This window comes from Trachinotus anak, unplaced genomic scaffold, assembly GCF_046630095.1.
Source record: "Trachinotus anak isolate AG129_WGS33_773 ecotype Australia unplaced genomic scaffold, CSIRO_AGI_Tana_v1 ptg000015l, whole genome shotgun sequence".
Taxonomy (NCBI): Eukaryota; Metazoa; Chordata; class Actinopteri; order Carangiformes; family Carangidae; genus Trachinotus; species Trachinotus anak.
In genome coordinates this window covers 1,662,610-1,683,724 of record NW_027273866.1, presented here as the reverse complement: position 1 = coordinate 1,683,724, position 21,115 = coordinate 1,662,610, and the positions used below count along the sequence as shown (strand labels likewise).

The window sequence follows — 21,115 nt, the reverse complement described above, 5'->3', positions numbered from 1 at the left end:
AGTTCAGCAAAAAAACAAGGAGCTGAAAAAAAAAAAAACTGAATTGTGAAAGAGAGGCAAACAATGCCTTTACAGTGAAGATCCAACACCAGACAGAAATTCCAGAGAAGCAGGTGGAGGAGGCTTGCCAGACCACAGCAAGACAAAGCAGACATGAGTATGAGGATAAAATAAAAGACAAGTCCAAACTCCAAACATGAAACAGCATGTGACTGGAGGAGGAGGTGGATGAGGAGGAAAAGTGAACATGAAAGTGCCGAACCAGTACCGGAGCCTCCACCAGTGAGTTGTTGGATACACTCACTCGTGCCACATCGAATCAGATGAAGATAATATATCCATGAGTGACAGGCACAATGCGCAGGAGAATTTAAAGTATGCATGACATATTAATGTTGCAATGTGCGGGCACCTCAACAATCTGGATTAATAGAAATGAATCCACTTTGTTATCACTTTAAGAAACACATTTCCCTCTCTCATCTAGCGACCATGTGCCCGACTTGATATATACATATGTTGAATAACATATTTAGCATGTCTCCGTGTCTGTGTGGGTTTACTCCCAGGTTTTCTCCCACAGTGCACAAAAACGTTGTCAAAAATAATAAAGATATCTAACTATCAATGAAGAAGTCTAAACTTTTCATAGTGTCACATTTATATAGAAAAGGAAAAGGAGTATGTACTGTGTATACATTAGCCTAGGGACATTGGCCATAATTATGTTTTCACAAAACACATACACATTAAAAAACATATTTACTCTGAGGCTCCCCCAAATCTGCATACTAAACTGTTGTGACATATATTTGAATAATAAACTAAGCAGCTCAGCTGCAAGGCACTCTGGTCCATCAGATTGTTGCAATGAGTGGAGAGTGATCTCTGTTAGACAAATTATGTAACAGACACATTTTCCCTAACAAAATTACCTCTGGGTCTTTCTAGCATTTATGTACTGCATGTAGCCTAATTATTGCAATTCTACAACACACAAACACCCTTACTTACATATGTGTGATAAGGCAAAATCAGTTTAAATATAAGCCCTCCAGAAAATACTACAACACTTAGCGTCTTCTGTTTTAATTTTTGGCAGCAGGGTTCCACCTTTGTTTACATTTGAACTATGGTTTAGCCCAAAAGTCTTTGGTTTGAGTTAATTAAACTTTCCGACACCTTGTGCCAATTGTAAAATGTAAACAGAAAACTCAGCGCTGCTCATTAGACATGTTCATCCTTAGACCATTTCATCTGTGTTTTGTAGTGAAGTGCTGATTAAGGTCCTCTAGACTAGGTTGAGGCTGTTGGCCAGTGTGGTGGGGCGTGTGGTCTGTTGAGGGGTCTATTTTAGGCAGTAATAATACTTTAGATCAGCAGTATAATAATGTTGCTTTGATTTGAAGAAAGGATTTCACCACGCAGCAGTGGCGTACAGCTGGCCAGTCAGGCCCAGAAGCATATCAACATCTCACATCTCACATAAGGATCCATGGCTGTGGCTTGATGACAATCTTTTTTTGTTTGTTTATTTGTTTGTTTTTAACAAAAGAATCAATTGTTGGAGCATGTCCTTTGGAAACGTATTGATGGAGAAACCGGAAAATGTCCTGACATGTCCAGGAAGTGCTTCTTCCTAGACATTTCATGGTTATGATAAAGCTACATGTCATTTGCAATCAGTCACCTTTAGGGTGTTCAGAAAGATTAGATTCTCTCAGGATGATCATCTTAAGGATGAGTGTCCCTGCCTCCTGTAGAGAGTGCTTTGTTCAGCCCATTATGTCACTTGTAATGACCTGTCTATCCTTCCAGGATACAGATGACAAACACAGCAGAACTAAATCCTGTAAACACTGGCACAAGACACACCCTAAAGACAGCAATAAGGTTTAGCAGCAGGACTGAAGAGTAAAGGGCCGGTTTCTGCCTAAAATCATGACCAGAAATCACATGTTGTGTATACATGTGTACAGTATCTAGAACAATACATTCAAATGAGACAATGATGTTGACTTTGAAGATAAGGAGTTTGATTCCAGCTGATGTGTCTCGTGATCCTGCTGAACTAGCTCAGCTGGATGATTGAGGCCTATTCACGATGAGTTCATAATATTTGCTCAGTAGCTTTCGTTGCTCAGTTTAAACAAAACAGCTGCATGTGTAATGATGATTTTCAATGTGAAAGGCTGCATATTCTCTGCTGCCCTGTATATCCTATGGAGCTGTAACTCGAGTACGCACGCAGCTGATTCTCAGTGGTCTTCCTGGGAGAAGCTCTATTTTCCTCTAGATGGACAAAGCATCTCGGTCATCGTAGTGATGACAGTTTGGCACAACGGACCTAAAGCAGTGCAACAATAGAGTTATTGTATTTGTATGTCCTTTGTCTGAGGCAGTGAAACTCTAGCACGGTAAATAGCCCCAAGTCACAAGGGGAATGATAACAGCTACAACACAGTCCTACAAATTCTTATCGAAATACCCCTTAACCAGATATCCAGTTGTCTGATTCATTTATTATATAAAACATCTATTGAAGATTTATGCACATGTCAAACTTTGAGACTTAAACTATCAAAAGCCACAATAACCACTCTTTTCCTGTTGCTTCATCCCAACTTGCTTATCTTCACAGACCTTAAGGAGAAATGCAAATGGCAGTTTTCATGAAGTCTGTGTTCTTTCAGCCATTTCACTTTCTGGAACATTTGGTCCATTAAGGAAGATTAAGAAATGACTGAATTATTTTCTCCATTCTCTGTTGGAACTGTAAAGACCACAGGTTGGCTTATGCCCCTTTATGCTCTACTTTCCTTGACTCAAGCTCAGTCTACCCTGAATTCTAATCTGAAATTTTAAAGGACAAAAAGTGAAAGTGAGTTAAAAGTGAAAGTTAAGAGTGACGTGGACATTCCACTGGGAGAAAGAGGGAGCACTGGCAAAAAACCTAAAGTCTGACATGATGCTTAAAATGTTGAAGCATGTTCAAAGGCTCTTCGATGAAGTCAGAACTGGGGGATACACACCCTGACCTGGAGAACCGAGGAACTCGCGTTATTTCCCCTCCAGCAGCGACTCCACGCCTGAGGTCAGATCCAGCTGATGGGATGGGGAGTGTGGGGGGAGGGCTCAACCACTGGCTGCATTCAGCATCACAAACAGCTGCAAGCAGCACAACAACAGACACATTAAGACCGGAAATAGGGCAGTGCTGCCTTCAAAATAAAACGATGACACTTGAAACTCCATTGCCTGTCTATGTAATTTATTATGTTAAAGAAGTGCTGCTTGGTTAATTTAACCAAACTGTCTGAGGCTAATGTGTGGCTAAGGTAACAGTCTAGGTCAGTGTTAGCTAGCTTCAGTTGGGCTAATGTTCAGCTAATTTTAGCTGTTTATCTAGCTACTTAGTTTTTCTTGTGGACTCGTGTTTTTATGTGTACTTGATTAAGTACTGTGTTGTTATTGTTATAGCGACTGTTGTACTTTTTGTAATATGACATCTTCTTAGTTTTTTTTGTTTTTTGTTTTTTTTTTAGCTCAATACAGTTTTTTCATATCATAACTTTAATCTAACTTTTAATGTTTTTTTCATTTTATTTATTTTTTTTTTTCAAAAGGCCAAACCCTGTCTTGAGCCCATATTGGAAATGTAAAACACACGCAAACGTTTTATTCTGAAAGGTTCACCCGGATGTTCAGCTCAGTAATGCTGCTGTCTTGGCAGCCTCTCACAAGTGAATGAGAGCTCAGGGGCCGAGGCAATTTAAAAAGCGGTGCCATCCCGATAACATACAGCAGTTTGACCTGCCTCAATTTTCACGGGCACACGTTTCATCTGTCGGCAGAATAAAATGTCGTCTGGATGATTGCGAAGCGTCCCACACACACACACACACACACACACACACCTAAGACACACCGGAGGACGCGGATCTGCAAGTGTATATTTATGGAATAAAACCAGGTAAGCTCTCACACTCTGCGGGTGGGTGATCTGTAACGATGCAACAGTGTGTTAAGATGTGACCTGCGCGGACGCGATGGTAACGAGCCTTACCGTTTTGTTTTTCTGTCTTTTACTTGTCTCTTTAAGGTGACTAGTCCAGTTACGTCCCTTGGTATGTGGAGGAAAAAAAAAAAAAAATCGCAGCGCAAAGTAGCGATGTTGCGCGGTGAAATGTCGCTATTTCTTATCCTTTTCAATCACAGTGTGCTGATTGATCATGAAGACTGGGGGACTGATAACAGTACCCTGGTGTCACGGTCTTGTCGATCTATTGTGGAGGTGGTGATGTGTTCCCTCCTCGCTTTGGACAGAATAAGGGCAAGAAGCCTGTGATGAGAGGAAAAAAAAAAAACACACACACACACACACACACACACACATGAAGTGAGGATTGCAGTTTTAAAGCTATGGGGTTGTCACTTTTGTTTTGTGAAATCAATCTAATAATTGCCGAGTAGATTCTCAGAAAGTCTGTGAATAACGGAAACTTCACGGCCACACTGGGCTACTCCAAAATGTGTTTGTATACTTTGAAGGCATGTCGGTCACTCCCTTAAATAGCAGAGAGGGGAGGATTGAAGGATACCGGTCAAATGAGTACCAGATGTTCTTTGTTGGCATAATCATTCTGCAAATACTGTAAAAAGCTTTTATGGTGTGAATGAAGCTTGAATAGTTTTCTAACATCACTCAATCCCCGAGGAACATATGATCCATATGTCAACATATGTTTAAGGTGGAACAAGTCCGTTATCGTGTCAGTGCTCAAAGGTTAAAATCTAATGTCATGGGAAGCATCCTCATCTCATAGGCCTATCTTCTCGCTAAATCTGACATATCAGTGAAAGGAAAACCAAAAAAAAAAAATGCGTAAACTGAGATTTGATCACTTTCTAGTTGTTCTATAAGTTTATTTAATGTAGTTGCATTATTGCTGATATACACTGCACATTTGTGGAGGAAGTCCATGCATTCCCCTGCATAAGCTTTGCATATGTGTCAGAGGAAATAAATCAGTGGAGATGTTCCTGCGTGTTCCTCAGTGTTGAGGCTGTTACAGTAGCAGTGGGCTGATGTGTGGGCGGCTTAACCAGAGGACAGACTGAGTAGGTTTGTCCTGTGTGCAGTGAATCAGCCTGCTATTAGTGGTACATGTGGGAGCTCTGGCAGACAAGGTCAGCAAATGACAGTTGCTTATGTTTAAGGAGTGCACAAAAGAAAATGCAAATGTTGTTTTTTTTCCCCTTAGCTGCTGATCTTTGATGTTTGAAATGTAATCCAGATGTTTGTTTATGAACAATATGTCGCTCTACTTGGGGTCAGAAGCGAGATCTTCTGGAATGAAACTGAAATTTCTAAAGAGGAACATGAGCGGTCACACCAGCATGATTATCTCGTGCCAAGTTTCCTGTCCCAGGAAAGTCTTTTCCTTCCCTCTGAAAAAGTTCCCGCACCATGCTGGGGGAGTACAAGACACATGACACACAAGCTTCTTTTAGTCAAGTCATAACTATTACTTCTCAGGAAGTGTTCATTGAAGAGCAGCAACTTAATGACTGTGAAAATTCTCCAGATTACAAGCGCCAACTTGCAAATGTTCTTCCCTTCTCGCACTGAACACAATAGCACAATGTACTCCTGAAAGTGTCTAAATGATTGCGGGGCATAACTCTTACCAGGCCGAAAGGGGGCAGGGAGCGTCTCGTCTATTTTGTGGCTAATGAACACAGCTCTTTGAAGAGTACTGAGAAGGCCTATTGTAGAAACAGCATTGTCTGCCTGCTGGCTGCCACGGTAACACTCTCACACTGGTAGCAGGACTGAAATGCTGCAGTCACAGCTAAGGAATGCCTTCCCAGAATATGTCATTTGACTTTCACTCTACTGACTGAATGCAAACCTGTCATATTCTTCACAAGTCATTACTTCTGCTCCCTGCATCACCTTTTGAAAAGAAATAGATGCAAGCCGTGTTTTTAGTTTTACAGCTTCTAACATGTATACGTGCTCCTTTACATTGTCTAGATGTTAAAAGTTATACAGTCACACCCTCCCGTGTGGCTCGCTGATTGATCTTTTTTGCAGAGCATTGTTTTTGTTCGTGCTCATCACTCAACGCCTCATCTGTATATCTTATCCTTGCCAAGTGTGAAATCAACAACAGGAGGCAGAGGAAGCACTCGCACTGTTCATTTATGCTGGACCATCTAATATCACAACTGCAGTATAGAGAGAAAGTATTTTTAGCCTTTTAGAGAAACATTTCCCCTTTTTTGGTCCGAAGCTTATCCTGCTGATTTTACTAGTGTGGGAATGTGCTTATACTTGTTAAATACAATACAGTGGGACATTTTTTAGAAGCTTTGGGGTTAGACAGGTTGCTACAGGAGGGGACTGTGGTCTGGGGATCTGCCAGAAAAAGGGCACTTGTATGATCAATGCATGCATTCATGTCGATGTCAGGTATGTTGTTATGTTTGTGAAACGTTTTTTTCTCTGCAGTCATTTCTATGTATGTGCACGTTGTCCAGTGTTTATATCCCAGTAATGAGCTTGAGATACGTTTATTTATATCGTAAATTATGATACAGGCTGTGCAGACAACACAGAGTCTGGCTTTGTGCAGAGTTTTGATGAGCTGACAGTGAGTCTGTCTTTTCTTTCAAGCAGGATTAAGTTGGAATGTTTGGCAGCGTTGGTGATGACTGGACTGCTGACATATCTTTTACTCATCCACAAACTGCAGAGCTATCGTTTCCTATTCTGTTTTCCTTTCTGATAATGGGCCGTTATGGCCTGCTTCCTGTGCTCTGGATAGCAATGATGACACTGTATACTGGACAAAAATCATTAGATATCAGTGCAAACAGACACGATCTGCAGAACAAAACATGCTGCATTTTTTTTTTTTTTTTTTTTTTTTTTTTATGTGGATAATGATTGCTAGAAAATGTCTATTTTCATCTGCGCCAACAACACCTTTTCCCCCTTTCCTCCACAGACCTACAATCCATTATGTCGGGGAAGTCGGATGGGAAAAAGAAATGGGCCGCGGTCAGGGATCGCCTGGGCTCCTCGCAGGACTCCGATACCCAGCAGGAGGCCAACCTGGAGAGTGCTGATCCAGAGCTGTGCATCAGACTTCTGCAAGTTCCCACTGTGGTCAACTACTCGGGGCTGAAGCGTCGCCTGGAAGGCAGCGATCAGACATGGATGGTCCAGTTCCTGGAGCTGAGCGGCCTGGATCTGCTCCTGGAGGCCCTGGACCGGCTCTCGGGACGTGGATGCTCTCGCATTGCCGATGCTCTTCTGCAGCTCACCTGCGTCAGCTGCGTCCGGGCGGTCATGAACTCCTCTGCGGGGATCCACTTCATAATAGAGAACGAGGGATACATTCGGAAGCTCTCACAAGGTTGACTACACTTGCATCAGCCTTTTAATTTTATTGTCACACACTGCACATTTTCCTTCATAAAATGTTCCTACCATCTGATATTTCAGGAACTGGGCACCACTTGCTTCTCATGTATCGTTATATAACATTTGTAATATTATGTTCAATTGGTCACTTGATTCAATGGCTCTCTGTGACTCACAACTCTGTTGTGTCACTGTGTGTTGTGAATATTGGATTCACACACACACACACACACACACACACACACACACACACACACACACACACAAGTACATGCTTATCAGCAGTACAACACCACATCTTAAGAGGGCAAAGTTCAAGATGAGTTAAGGCGGCGAAACAAAGCATCCTGCTTGTGTCTAGACACAGGGAAGATCAGAGAGAGAGAGAGAGAGAGAGAGAGAGAGAGAGAGAGAGAGGGGCTTGCTTTAAGAGAAACAGATGGGAAATATGAGCATTCTACCTGTATTGATGTGTGTGATCATGATGCTCCACAGCCTTGGACACTTCCAACACCATGGTGAAGAAGCAGGTGTTTGAGCTACTTGCAGCCCTCAGCATGTTCTCCACAGACGGACACTGCCTGGCTCTGGATGCCCTGGATCATTACAAGGCAAGTAGATGAACATGTAAAAGAGTCATTTTTTTGAAAGTTGCTGTGGGATTTACCTCACATGATCAGTCTGAATAATAAAGCCCTTAACAGTGCCCTCTAGTGGCAGGTTATGTGTACAAGCATTACAATAATTGCAGAACAGTCTTCCCTCAATGATACTGAGTTGATTACTTAACCTGACCTTGTATTCCCCCTCAGGGCGTGAAGACGCAGCAGTATCGCTTCAGTGTGATCATGAACGAGCTGCAGGCGACAGATAACGTCCCTTACATGGTCACACTCCTCAGTGTCATCAATGCCCTCATCTTCGGGACAGACGACCTCAGGCAGAGAGATAAGATGAGAAAGGAGTTTATCGGTGGGTTCTCTACTCAGCTGCTATTTCACACCTAACCAGGAGTCTGGAGTCACATCATGAGCAAGGTCACACTGTGGTCAATTGTCAGCACAGCAGTGTCTCCCGTCTGTGCTGAAAGTGAATGTGGAGGGGAAAGCAGGCCATCAGCGGGAGTTCTATTACAAATATCTCTGTCACTGGGTCTGTCTAAGAATAGGTCTAATGGCCTCCTTCTCACTTTGACAAAATGCTGAAGAACTAAGAAAACCTCAAGTGTAGGCAGCATTGTGTACCTATGCAGTTTACAGCACGACTAGTGAGAAAATGTGATCACTCCCACACTGATTAGATCACACTTTGGTGATATGCCATCTGAATGAAACTCACGAGTCATCCATCCATGTGTTTTCTATGGCAGATAATCCCCTTTTAGGCCCAGTGGAGTCCCAGCATGTACTGGAAAAAACAGCATTAATCTGAGGTTGGTTAGAACACCCAGATTTAAACCCAGTACCTTCATCCTATGAGGCACAAGTGGAAACCACTGAGCTACCAAGCTGCCTTAAGAACACTGCCTTCGACACAGTCTGACAAATACAGTGTATGATAGTCGCATCTATATAAACCCTCCTACATTCATGAAAACACCACCCACCACCTTGGACCAATTAGCCATCTGATTGGCCACTCCTCTTTTGTGATTGCTCACCTGTGACCTCCTGACAATTCCCCCAAACCTAACTATTTGTCACTGTGAAGAGATGTGTGATCATTTTTAAGGATAAACTTTCTTAAAAAACAATAATTGAATGCTGTCATACTCAGAGCTGTGTTTTACTGTTTTCTTGCAGGGCTTCAGTTACTTGATATTCTCCCAAAGTTGAGGTGAGCCTTCCTTCTGTTGTTCAGTTGTTAATGTTTAAAGCAGATTTTATGTAATAAATAAATATTGTGTTTTAGACAGTAATAATCACTGTAAGTGGAACAGTGCTTTTAGGGAAAAGATGTGTGCAATTTATGTCCATTAATGACAGCAATTTGTGCAAAGGTCCTTGTCACTGCCTTTTATTTTTAATGAAAATGGCATTTAAATGTGTTGATGTGTGCCCAGCAGTGATTTGTATGTGTGTGTTGTGCAGGGAGCAGGAGGATGAAGACTTGATTATTCAATGTGAAGCTTTTGAAGAGGCGATGGCTGAAGATGAGGAGGAGCTGCTGCGGGTGTATGGGGGCATTGACATGAGTAATCACCTGGAGGTCTTCACTACACTCTTCAACAAGGTGAGAACTAACTGTCTATCTGACTTTATCATCCCCTGCTAAGAACTACGACGGTCCAGTAAACTGGAGACTGAATATTTTGTTACAGATGTCCCACAATAAAGAAAAGTATCTTTTATTATCTTTCTGATGAATACAGATTATTGGATTAACCTTTTGTGGCACTGGCACACATTATTAGGTATGTAAACATGACAAGCCTTCCTGATTTTCACCATATGCATGTGCAGGTGAGCAGCTCTCCAGCCTCTCTCCAGCTACTGTCCATCCTGCAGACACTGTTGGTGCTGGGGCCGAGCCGCTCTGATATCTGGCTGGCTCTGGAGGCCATCACTAACAGAGCCATACTGCTGGCCCAGGACTGTGAGTGAGCACTGAAGCAACAATATATTCACTATGGGTCAGCTCTGTGTGAAGGGGAGACTGCTGTGTGTACCTGACAACAGGACGGCTGAAAGCTTTTGTTTTAGTGAGAGAAGTCGTTTCAAATGGTGTGTGTGTGTGTTTGTGCTCCAGCTCAGATGGAGTCCTGTGAGAGGATCATGCAGCGGCTGATGTTCACCAAAGGCAAGAGCAGTGAAGGTCATCATGAAGTGGACGGGCTGCTGGTCAGAGTGGATAAAGCAGTGCAGACGGACCTGGACACGGAGAAGCTGCACAAAAGCACAGCGTCCCCTCAGAAGCCACTCTGTGCCTCTCCTCCACCTCCACCGCCCCCGCCACCTCCTTTACCCCCTAATATGACTGGACCCCCGCTCCAACCTTCTAACCAGTGTCCGCCGCCACCTCCTCCACCACCACTACCTGGAGGGCTCGGTGGACCTCCACCACCACCTCCTCCTCCTCCATTACCTGGCATGCCACTTCCTCCACCACCACCACCACTACCCGGCGGTCCAGGGATACCTCCTCCACCGCCTCCGCCCATCCTACCAGGGATGGGTGGTGGACCACCACCGCCACCTCCCTTACCTGGCATGCCACCTCCACCTCCTCTTGTCCCAGGCATGATAGTGGCTCAGAGTAGCCACTCCCTGGGGTGCAGCGCACCCACAAAGTCAAACCGATGTCCCACCCTGAGGATGAAAAAGCTCAACTGGCAGAAACTCCGCACTGTTACGGGTGAGTGGATAAAACATTCTTGTGAAGGCTCGAATCATTTTTACAATCTGCCTTCATCTATAACATCAATCCATCAAAACAGTTTTCACCCCTTCAGGACATTTTGTTTAAACAGAACATTATTAGGGGCACAGGGGACATGTGTACACAAATGGCTCTCCATCTGAAGGTCAACAGACCAATGGTTCATAATTTGGTGTTATTTAATGTGGATGTTGCACAGGATTCCCCTGAGCTCTCGAATGAGTTTCAGCCATGGTGGGGTGTTGATATAAAACGGAGCCACATGAGCTCATGACAGGTTACTTTCTCTCTCCCCCACACACACACACAGATGGTCACTCCATGTGGGCCTCGGTTCAGAAAGAGCCGCCTCCTCGGGAGCCGGACTACAGCAGTATCGAGCAGCTGTTCTGTCTCCCGGTGACCGAGCACAAAGACAAGGGGGCAGCTGCTCCTGTCAAGAAGGAGCCTAAAGAGGTGTGCTTGGTCAACACTCGACACCACTCCTCAGAGCTGTAGCACTCAGAACAAACACACCTGATTATCAAAGCTGAATAATCAATATGCCTTTCTACCGCCTCCCTTTTTTTCAACAGATTACATTTATTGATCCAAAGAAAAACTTGAATTTGAACATATTTCTAAAGCAGTTCAAATGGTGAGACATTACACATTGTTTATTTATTTATTTATTTTTTTCAAATATATTTTGGAATCTTTTACAGCTCAATATTTTAAATTTTCTCTGTCCAGCAAAAATGAAGAATTTGTAGCCATGATTCAGAACGGGGACCGAACTAAGTTTGATGTAGAGGTGCTGAAACAGCTTCTAAAGCTTCTACCAGAGAAGCACGAGGTGCGTTCTGGTAACACTTCTGCATTCTTAACTATAAAAGTTGATGCCCCCGTGATGAAAATAACACTGCATCTCTGAGTCACTGTCTTGTGCCTGTAGATTGAAAACTTGAAGTCCTTCCAAGGAGAGAAAGACAAGTTGGCGAATGTTGACCGCTTCTACACCTCCCTCCTCACTGTGCCGTGGTAACTTTCATCGCCAGTTCGTCTTTATGAATTATGCGCAGGCATGATATTCTCAATCCAATGTCTGCCGCCATACTTGACTTCACGCTTATTTTGCTCTTGCGCGCTTGTCTCTGCAGTTACCAGTTGAGGATTGAGTGCATGTTGTTGTGCGAGGAGACTTCATCAGTGCTGGACATGCTCAAACCTAAAGTCAAGCTGGTGGAGGAGGCTTGCCAGTGTAAGTAAACCAAAGGTCTCCAGCTGTGTTTTGCTGAAATAACTAAATTTATGTATTTACTCCTAATTTATAATTAAAAGTAACCAGAAGTATCTGTTTTCTCAGCTCTCAGATTGAGCACACTCATGCCCAGTTTCTGCAGGCTCATCCTTGACGTGGGAAATTTTCTCAACTATGTAAGAGCCGCTTCCTCTCATTTATATTTTACTTGATCTGACATTTAGTCGGAGCTTGTGTGTCTAATCATCGGTCTACTTCCAGGGAAGTCACACAGGGAACGCAGAGGGGTTCAAGATCAGCTCCCTGCTCAAGCTCACAGAGACCAAGGCCAACAAGAGCCGCATAACGCTGCTTCATCACATCCTGGAGGTACACAAACTGGTTCACAGCTGCCATAACTGTTTTTTTCCCCCTTCAGTCATGAACCTGTTTAATTACCCAACTGTGTGACTTATTTTCCCCAAAGGAAGCGGAGGCAAACCACCCGGAGCTGTTGGCGCTGGCAGACGATATAGAGATCTGTGAAAAAGCAGCAGGGTAGAGAAACCTTTCACGTGTACTCGAGCTCACATTCTTCATGACCTTTTTCAACAGACGTGTAACAAAAGGTTTTACACTTTGTCCTCAGAGTTAATCTGGAGTCTATTCAGTCAGAAGCCAGTGCCTTACTGAAACGGCTGAATGAGACTGCCAAGAAGGTCTCCAACTCCGTGGAGGAGGTGAAGGAGCAATACGCAAAAGTTCTTGACGTAAGATGATAGTCTGTTTTCTCTACAAACAGAACCAAAATAGATTTGTTGAAAATGTTTACGACTTGATCCACATCCCAAATGCCTTTTTGGTTTTTTTTTTTTTTTTTCTTTTCTTTGCTCCAGGAAAGTCGAGAGGCATGTCAAGCTTTAAGTGAAAGGTTCACTGAGATTGATAAGCAGAAGAGTGAGCTGGCTGTCTACTTGTCTGAGGATGCTAACCAGCTGTCACTTGAGGAACTCTTTGCAACCATGAGGACTTTTCGAGGACTTTTCATCAAGGCGCTGAAGGTCAGGGAAGATACTTTGTTGCTGTTAGGCGTCGACGAGTCGTCCTCTTGTGTATGGGGGTGCTGTTGTCTTTGGATGCTGTGAGAAACTGGAAAATGTTAATATGTCCCTGCCCAAATGCTACAAGGGCAGATTGCTATGTACATTTTGTACTTGGCAGTGAGTGACATCCTTTCTTTCATGATAACAGGAAAACAAAACCAGAAGAGAGCAGGCAGCCAAGGCTGAGAAGAGAAAGAAGCAGCTGGCAGAAGAAGAGTCCAAGAGACAGAAGGGAGAGAACGGAAAGATAAGTAAGTTAAGAACAGGCTTGGTTTCTTTCTCTGTACCAGAAATACCTCACCAAGATGTCATTTAAATAGCTTTAAACCCTCTTTTTTTTACACCCCTTTTTCAGTTAAGAAAGGCTTTGTGCCACCGAACGACGGCTGCATCATCGACCACCTCCTGGCAGATATCAGGAAAGGTTTCAGCTTAAGAAAGACCAGGCCAAGGTGCGATTCGGAAAGCCTCCCTTCTAGTGAAATGCGTAGCGATACCTGCCCACCTGGTAAGGACAAGAGGCTGTGGCCACCATCCGCAGTTCCCAGCTCCGCTCCTGAGCCACTTAACTGCGAGCCACAACACGGCCTTGCTGCTTTATCTAGGGCTCTTTCATTTGCTTGCTTTAACGCTACTCACGTCACGCTAAGCTCCATCGCTTTGTTGAGCTACATTGTTCATTAGCCTCTGTTTTCATGCAGAGCATTTTACTCTCATGCATTCCCGCTTGCCCCAAGAATACCATCCCATTTCAAAAATAATTGTCATAATGTGTGCTTTCCACATCAGTACTGCCTACTTCTCCCCTCAGGATCAAGTGTGAAGCCTGCAGACGGAAAAGCCGCAGAAGTAGCCACCATTTCCGCTCCCACCAAATCCCAGACAGAGGCTCACCAGGCCAGCACAGGCGAGGTGAACGGTTTCATCAGCCCATCAGAAGAAACTCCGCCAGCGCCACAGAGCACCGTGTCAGACGGACCAGCTGTACCCCCCAACACACTCCCACGCGAGCCAGCCATGACGACACAGGCACCCCAGGAAAGACCTGTGTCGCTGCAGAAGGGACAACACATGGAGAAGCCTCTTGCAGTACCATCCGTAGATATGACACAACCTCTGCCTCAGGTTGAAGAGGAACAGCAAACACCTCTTACCACAAATGGCTTCTCATTAGATTCAACCGAGACCAGCGTCCTCAGCCCTTCCTCCCTCTCAGATTCTGACCTTATAGAGGCCGTGTTGGACGGCACTTTCAGCCTGGAACCTGAGAAGCCGATGCCTGAGCAACCAGCGGACATCAGTGTGAATGTTCAGATCAAGGAATGTCCTTTATCTAAGACAGACATGAATGTGACACAGAGTGGTGAAAGCAGTATAGGTGGAGATGGGAAAAGTGAAACTAGTAATAAAATAACCTGTTTAACAGAGACTGTAGGACAAGAGAAGGGTGGAGAAGAGCAGGAATCCATTATTACAAAAACGCACAGCCAAGATCAGGTTGTGAGTCACAAGCATTTGGACCCTAAAAGCAATGTGACCACACTCAGTGAGGGCATTGAGGGATATGACGTCCCAGATGGACTGGAACCAGAGGATCTGCCATCAGTATCTGAAGCATTGCCTCCTTCCCTAAAGCCTGAACCAAAGAAACAGCAGAGCCTCTTTAAACGAAACAAAAAGAAGAGTAATCAAGGTAATCTATTCATTAACTTCAATAAACATGTTTGGAATGCTAGCCTTCTGACGTGTCTTAAAGGGAAATCCTTATTTGTTTTGTTTTTATTGCATTTTGTGTTTTATATTTTATATATGGGCTATTTTAGTATATGTTCCTAAAGTGTTTTGCATGATTACATGCATTTTATTAAAGAGTATGGATGCAGTGTGTAGCACTTGATTTGCAGATTTTAATACTGAATGGATTGAAATCTATGGTCAGTTTGTTTGAATGCTCTGTTCTTCCGTTTTGACTCTCTGACACACAAGGTAACAGTGGAAAAGGACACACTAAACATAAAAAAGGCTGTGTGTTGCAGTGAGGTAGGTCAAATCGATGGGATGGCAAACTGTAAGCAGGACCATCATCCTAACGAACTCAATCACCGTCGAAGCTTTGTCTCAAATAACACGTCATTTGTTGATCTAACTGGAATCGAGGTTTCATTTGTCTGTGTTGTCCAGCTTTTAACACTCGCTCTCTCTTTAACTCTTTAACTCAGTGGTGGTCAAGCCAAAAATCTTAACAGTATTTGACCCAATGCACGTGTCTTGGGGTGATTGTAATGTCCACTAAACCAGGGGAAACGCCTCTAAATATCCTACTATGTATAGCATTTAATGGGTGGGTAGGTATAAGCTAACATCAGTGTGCTGGTCTCAAACAGCCTTGCAGTTTGTGACATCATCGTGAAGTCATCGTGGACTGAGTTATTTCATGAAAGCTGTCACTTTTTTGTCTCCTCCTTCCATATTTTCTTGTCCATTTCCTGAATCTGCAACTGGGACTGTTTTTTTTTTTTTATCGTCTAACAACACACTCATGTGTGCTTCCTGTGAAGTGTCCTTTATTTATCTGACTTTTATGAAAGATACAACATGTGCTGTAAATGTATTAAAAACGTTTTCATAACTAAAAAGAACTCTGAACAATTTAAAGCAGATGTAGTCATGTTTGCACGCCAGATAATCGTGTGAATAAATTTCTGTCTTTGAGTTTTAACTAGCTCTAAGTATTATGACTTTAAAGATATTAAAGTATATTATTTCTATATATTTTGATTCTATCCATTCATTTTAGCCTTTGTTTCCCTAGGTGACTCCAGAAAAAGGAGATCCAGAGGAAAAAGAAAATCTTAGTTTCACAGAGGAGTTCTGAACTGGAAGGACTACACTATATTTTATTTTGTGAGACTACATGAGTATTGACTCCTTCAGGTGGATGCAGAAGTCTTCCTTTTGCAAAGATTTGTTTTTCCAGACCAAGAAGAGAAAGCGCATCTAAAAGGCTGGGATCTTCACAGCATGGATTTAAAACACGTCACTTTATGTAAATGAATTAAGTAGTCTGTGTGTATACGAGTGCTTTTGATTCAGAACTATTCAAAAAAGTTGAATATGTTTTTTTTTTTTTGTATAATTGTTGTAATATGCATTGGATGTGTTTTGCTATCATAAGCTTTATTTACCCTTCAGCACCTTTAGAATGGGAGATGCAGTGTTTGGTGGAAGATATTTAATGTAACACCTCAAATATTGAAGTTGCTTAGAATAACGTCTTAATTTCTTTATATGTTAATCAGATGATCTCTAACAGAAAATAGAACCGCTTATAATGGATTGTAACTTTTAATGTTGAGTCAGTTTTAATAAAAGTGAATTTACTGTTCAGTTGTTTTGATCTCTTTTTTTTTTTTTTTTTTTTTTTTTTACTTGATCACAGAGATGGCGGTAATGAGGCAACAAATATAATTAGAAAAGCCTCATTATACAGGATCCACACAGTAAATGTTACAACAGGCTTTAAAAGGCTCAATCTGTCTAAGGCTTAAGAGATAACCTGGCCGACCACAGCGACGCGCTCCTGTGTGAGCGTGCATGCGTCTGGCTCTGACATCATCGGCTATGAAGTTACAGATATGGCAATGCCACTCTTGGAGACGGTTTAGTCTTCTTGAGGCGAACAGACTAGAGCCACCGCCATCATGTCGCTAACCTGGTCGGCGAAAGACCACAAAAACACGAATCAACCCGCTGCGACCGGACCGAAGCGATTGCGCAACGACGTGGGGAACAAAGTGACGGTGGTGCTCGGTGCGCAGTGGGGAGATGAGGGCAAAGGAAAAGTCGTGGATTTATTGGCGACTGAGGCTGACGTTGTCTGCAGATGTCAGGTAAACGTCTGGTTTCATTGATTTCAGCCAAGCGTCCGCAGGGGCGTGTCCTTGTATTAATGCTGAATGCCAGTTTTATACAGGAATTCATGACCTCTCAGTGGAAACCGTCACTTTAGTGGCGGCCTGCTGGAGCGCAACAGGTGCCCAGAGTGAAAACACTTGTACCTCTGTGATTTCGGGAAAACAGAACAGCATGCAGCTTATTGCCTTACCCTTTTGACTGACAATATAGAAACGTATTGATTTATGTACTTTGGCTTAGGTGAACTGTCGTCCAACCCACATTTTTGCAGATGCATAATGTCAAATGTCATTATAATTTTAGTATTAATAAGTACAACACACAAGCCTGAATTCTCTGTTGATTCATATACCCACTTCTGAATCTGGTGTAAAGTTGCTCTGCCTGCCCAATCGCAAGAATATTGAATTTGAGATGCATTTAATTCACAATAAAAACAAGCCCAAGCCAGGTCAGGGTCTGTCCACTTGCAACAGCAACATTACACTCGGGTCAGAAATCAGAGGTCACTCCAGCACAGGGACAGACACTCAGTGAAACCTGCCAACAGTTGCTGTGTTGTACAGCACTGACAGGACTGGCACCCTATGTTCTGGAGGCTTGAGAGCCCCACCCACCAGGCTAGACCGAGGTCACATTCTCAGGGTGGCGTGATATGTGAGAAGGCCAGCCCTTAGAGTGGAGGAACCACCGGTGCCAGCCAAGTCTGTTAAAATAGGTGCTGGAAAAGCTTGGTAATTGGGAAGAGGGTGGCTTATCACGGTCTCACGAAAATACGACAAGACATGTGCATGTTGCAGGTGGTCCTGGGTGTTGACATCATGTTGTATTTGGTTATATTGTCACCAAAACACTGACTGTACCACATGATCACAGACTGCACCCTCCTTTGATTTTCAGGGAGGCAACAACGCAGGACACACGGTGGTAGTGGATGGCAAGGAGTACGACTTCCACCTTCTCCCAAGTGGAATCATCAACCCCAAAAGCATATCACTCATTGGTACAGGCTTCAATCTTGAGTCTTTATAGCGAGAACATTATTAAAAGTATTGCTCTAACTGAGTCTACTGTCAACTTTGCTCTTCTAGGTAATGGAGTAGTCATACATCTACCTGGCCTGTTTGAGGAGGGCGATAAAAATGACAAGAAAGGTATTTTAAGGAAATAAAACACTTTACAAGTAATGCACTAATGTTAATTTAGATTAGCTTGTACTCACATAGATATGGTTTCTGTTCTCTGACCAGGTCTGAAAGGCTGGGAGAAGAGACTCATTGTCTCAGACAGAGCTCACATTGGTATGTGCAGTTAATGTAATTGTTTATAGAGGTTTACTTGATCCAAATATGTGCAGCCTGTATAAATCAGATACTTGGAAGTGTGCAAAGGTCGTGTTTTATTGATTGGTTTGCTGTCTCTCTGCAGTGTTTGATTTCCACCAGGTTGTCGATGGCTTACAGGAAACTGAAAGACAAGCACAAGAAGGAAAGAAGTAAGGGTAGGGAAGGCGACAAGGGTTGGAGAGGGTTCAGAATGAGCCAGATCACCCACAATTTTACCAAAAGATTAGAAATACACAAAAATGCCAAATCTACAATAACCCCCCTATTTTATATTGACAGCATTGGAACAACCAAGAAGGGCATTGGACCTGCGTATTCTAGCAAAGCATCTCGCACTGGCCTACGTGTATGTGACCTCCTGGGTGACTTTAAGGACTTCTCTACCAGGTAGAGATGATAGGTAATTGGCAAATAAGGTTATAATGGTGTCATGGAGCGTTGTGATATGATTCATGACTTCCTTTCCTTCCAGATTTAAGAACCTTGTCCACCAGTACCAATCCATGTATCCATCCTTGACAGTTGATGTCGAGGACCAACTGAAGAAACTCAAGGTAGTCATAACTGAGTAATGATTTATCATCATTGTTCCTCCAACAATAAAACGAAACATATTTCCGCTTTCGTGATTCGTGCAGGAATATGCTGAGAGATTGCGACCGATGGTGAGAGATGGGGTCTATTACATGTACGAAGCTCTTCATGGATCTCCAAAGAAAATTCTGGTTGAAGGGGCCAATGCTGCTCTGCTTGACATTGACTTTGGTAGGGTCAGCGGCAAGAAAATGGATTTGGTTCTTTTTTATTTGTAACCTTTTGAAACATACCTGTGCTTTTGTGGATCTGGGAAGGAGTCTGTGCTATAATAACAAATAAAAACTTTTCTCTTTAGGCACGTATCCTTTTGTGACATCATCAAACTGCACAGTGGGTGGGGCATGCACTGGCCTTGGCATCCCTCCTCTAAATATTGGTGATGTGTTCGGCGTAGCAAAGGCCTACACCACCAGGGTGGGAATTGGAGCGTTCCCCACAGAACAACTCAATGTAAGTGCTTGATGTTACTTGAGTAAATTACTGGGATTACTAAGACTTGTAACCCATATGTTGTCACATGTCTTCTTTGCTTCACTGGCTGGCTTATTGAAAGAAACAGACACACATGGGATGTTATGTAACTCACTGATACTGAGCTCGACACGTACAGTTTGTTTGTGATAATGGGACTGACACACAGGCAGCAGGGCTGGTGGAGGAGAGGGGAGGGTTTGGGTTTGCGGGCTGAGTGCAGCTGTCAAATTTTGTGAGAGACGGGCTCAAACACTTTTTACTTCTTACGCAGGTCACATGTTCACAGGGATAAATTTAGGGCCAGACCCGGGTTCAGGATATATTTACTGTGTGTGCTGGGGTTATGTTACTTGTCACGGGAACTGACCATAGGGACATAGATCAAGATGTTAAAACTTTATCTCCTAGTCCATGTGATGTTTTATTGTACTCTACTGTTTGTATAATCAGGGATTGTGTATTTTTAGATTCCTGTAGGATTTACTGAAGGCCTGACATTATTTTAAGTTCATGATAAACTAACGGGTAAGGATGTTTTTTCCGGTTTACTGTAGGCAGTGGGAGAGCTGCTGCAGACGAGGGGTCATGAGGTGGGTGTAACCACAGGAAGGAAGCGACGTTGCGGCTGGTTGGATCTTGTCATCGTCAGATACGCTCATATGATTAATGGCTTCACAGCGTGAGTGGCAAGCACACTTTTTAAAAATTATAAGGTCCTTCGTGGTTGTCAAGTTTTTTAATACTGAAGCACATCTACCCTGACAAACAGCACATGTTAAACAGCTCACCAATGACGTGGTCCTTTCCTTGCAGCATCGCTTTGACAAAACTTGACATTCTGGATGTGCTGGATGAAATTAAAGTTGGAGTCGCCTATAAACTCAATGGAAAAAGAATTCCTCATTTCCCAGGTAATTTAATAGAAGAAAACACTTGTAGACTGAGACTCAGAAACCCATGTACCTTATTTGATTACATTTGAGTAGGCGTGACTGTCAAAAACCCAACATTCATTTAAAGATTATTAATAATTGAATTCTTATAATCATAGCCAACATGGATGTTTTGCAAAAAGTGGAAGTTGAATACGAGACCTTCCCTGGTTGGAAGACAGACACGTCTGCAGCCAGGAAGTGGAACGACCTCCCAGCCAAGGCACAAAACTACATCCGCTTCATTGAGAACCACATTGGAGTTCCCAGTAGGTTTCACGCAAAATAACCATCAAACACCAACAACTGCAAAAAAAAAAAAAAAAAAGATGCTGAAAACTGTTGTCAGCACTTGGCCCTCAAGGCCTCCAGACCTAAATAAACAGAAATGCAGAAACTTCCTTATATCCATTAGGTGGTACTGTTTCACTTATCAGAAATAGCCTTAGTTATGACTTGTACAGTTTTGTCCACTTTTCTAATCTTTCTCTGTTTCTTTCCCTCTCTTTTAGTCAAGTGGGTTGGTGTTGGAAAGTCCAGAGAGTGCATGATCCAGATGTTCTAAGGGGAAACTTTTACCTCACCTTGATGGACACACAATGTTGAATGAGTGGCATCTTTTCATCGCCTAAAATTATCTCTTCCTCATTAGTTAATAAAGAAAACATCTAACAGTGTTGGTTATGTTTGTTTTGTTGCAGCCAGAAAGCTCTTAT

At 43.0% G+C, this 21,115-nt stretch overlaps 2 protein-coding genes and 1 long non-coding RNA gene across 6 annotated transcripts; 2 read left to right on the top strand and 1 right to left on the bottom strand.

Moving 5' to 3' along the window:
* Positions 1-414: 414 nt before the first annotated feature.
* LOC139633403 (uncharacterized) lies at positions 415-8,366 on the bottom strand. The gene is made up of 4 exons (XR_011693733.1): positions 8,231-8,366; positions 7,897-8,031; positions 3,033-3,168; positions 415-2,347 (listed from the first exon to the last, which is right to left on the bottom strand). It is a non-coding gene; the product is annotated as an uncharacterized lncRNA (long non-coding RNA).
* On the top strand, positions 3,749-16,522 carry inf2 (inverted formin 2). Of its 4 annotated transcripts, XM_071499055.1 has the most exons (23): positions 3,756-3,973; positions 7,017-7,427; positions 7,931-8,046; positions 8,248-8,407; positions 9,238-9,271; positions 9,526-9,667; positions 9,898-10,030; positions 10,184-10,789; positions 11,124-11,269; positions 11,389-11,450; positions 11,546-11,648; positions 11,748-11,833; positions 11,953-12,053; positions 12,159-12,229; positions 12,315-12,422; positions 12,520-12,590; positions 12,682-12,802; positions 12,929-13,093; positions 13,284-13,386; positions 13,491-13,643; positions 13,947-14,828; positions 15,122-15,175; positions 15,948-16,522. In XM_071499055.1, exons 2-22 carry the CDS (start codon positions 7,031-7,033, stop codon positions 15,172-15,174), a joined length of 3,813 nt encoding a protein of 1,270 aa, XP_071355156.1. In that variant the 5' UTR covers positions 3,756-3,973; positions 7,017-7,030; the 3' UTR covers position 15,175; positions 15,948-16,522. The 4 variants fall into 4 exon arrangements, with proteins under 4 accessions (XP_071355159.1, XP_071355158.1, XP_071355156.1 ...); XM_071499056.1 differs by lacking the exon at positions 15,122-15,175; XM_071499057.1 differs by lacking the exons at positions 15,122-15,175; positions 15,948-16,522 and having other exon boundaries at positions 3,755-3,973; positions 13,491-13,587; positions 13,947-14,413.
* A 214-nt stretch (positions 16,523-16,736) lies between these two features.
* Positions 16,737-21,076, top strand: adss1 (adenylosuccinate synthase 1). Its single transcript, XM_071499059.1, has 13 exons — positions 16,737-17,025; positions 17,951-18,053; positions 18,142-18,204; positions 18,301-18,351; positions 18,479-18,545; positions 18,676-18,783; positions 18,869-18,950; positions 19,035-19,161; positions 19,289-19,443; positions 20,022-20,146; positions 20,281-20,378; positions 20,519-20,668; positions 20,912-21,076. Exons 1-13 carry the CDS (start codon positions 16,837-16,839, stop codon positions 20,962-20,964), a joined length of 1,371 nt encoding a protein of 456 aa, XP_071355160.1. The 5' UTR covers positions 16,737-16,836; the 3' UTR covers positions 20,965-21,076.
* Positions 21,077-21,115: the final 39 nt, after the last annotated feature.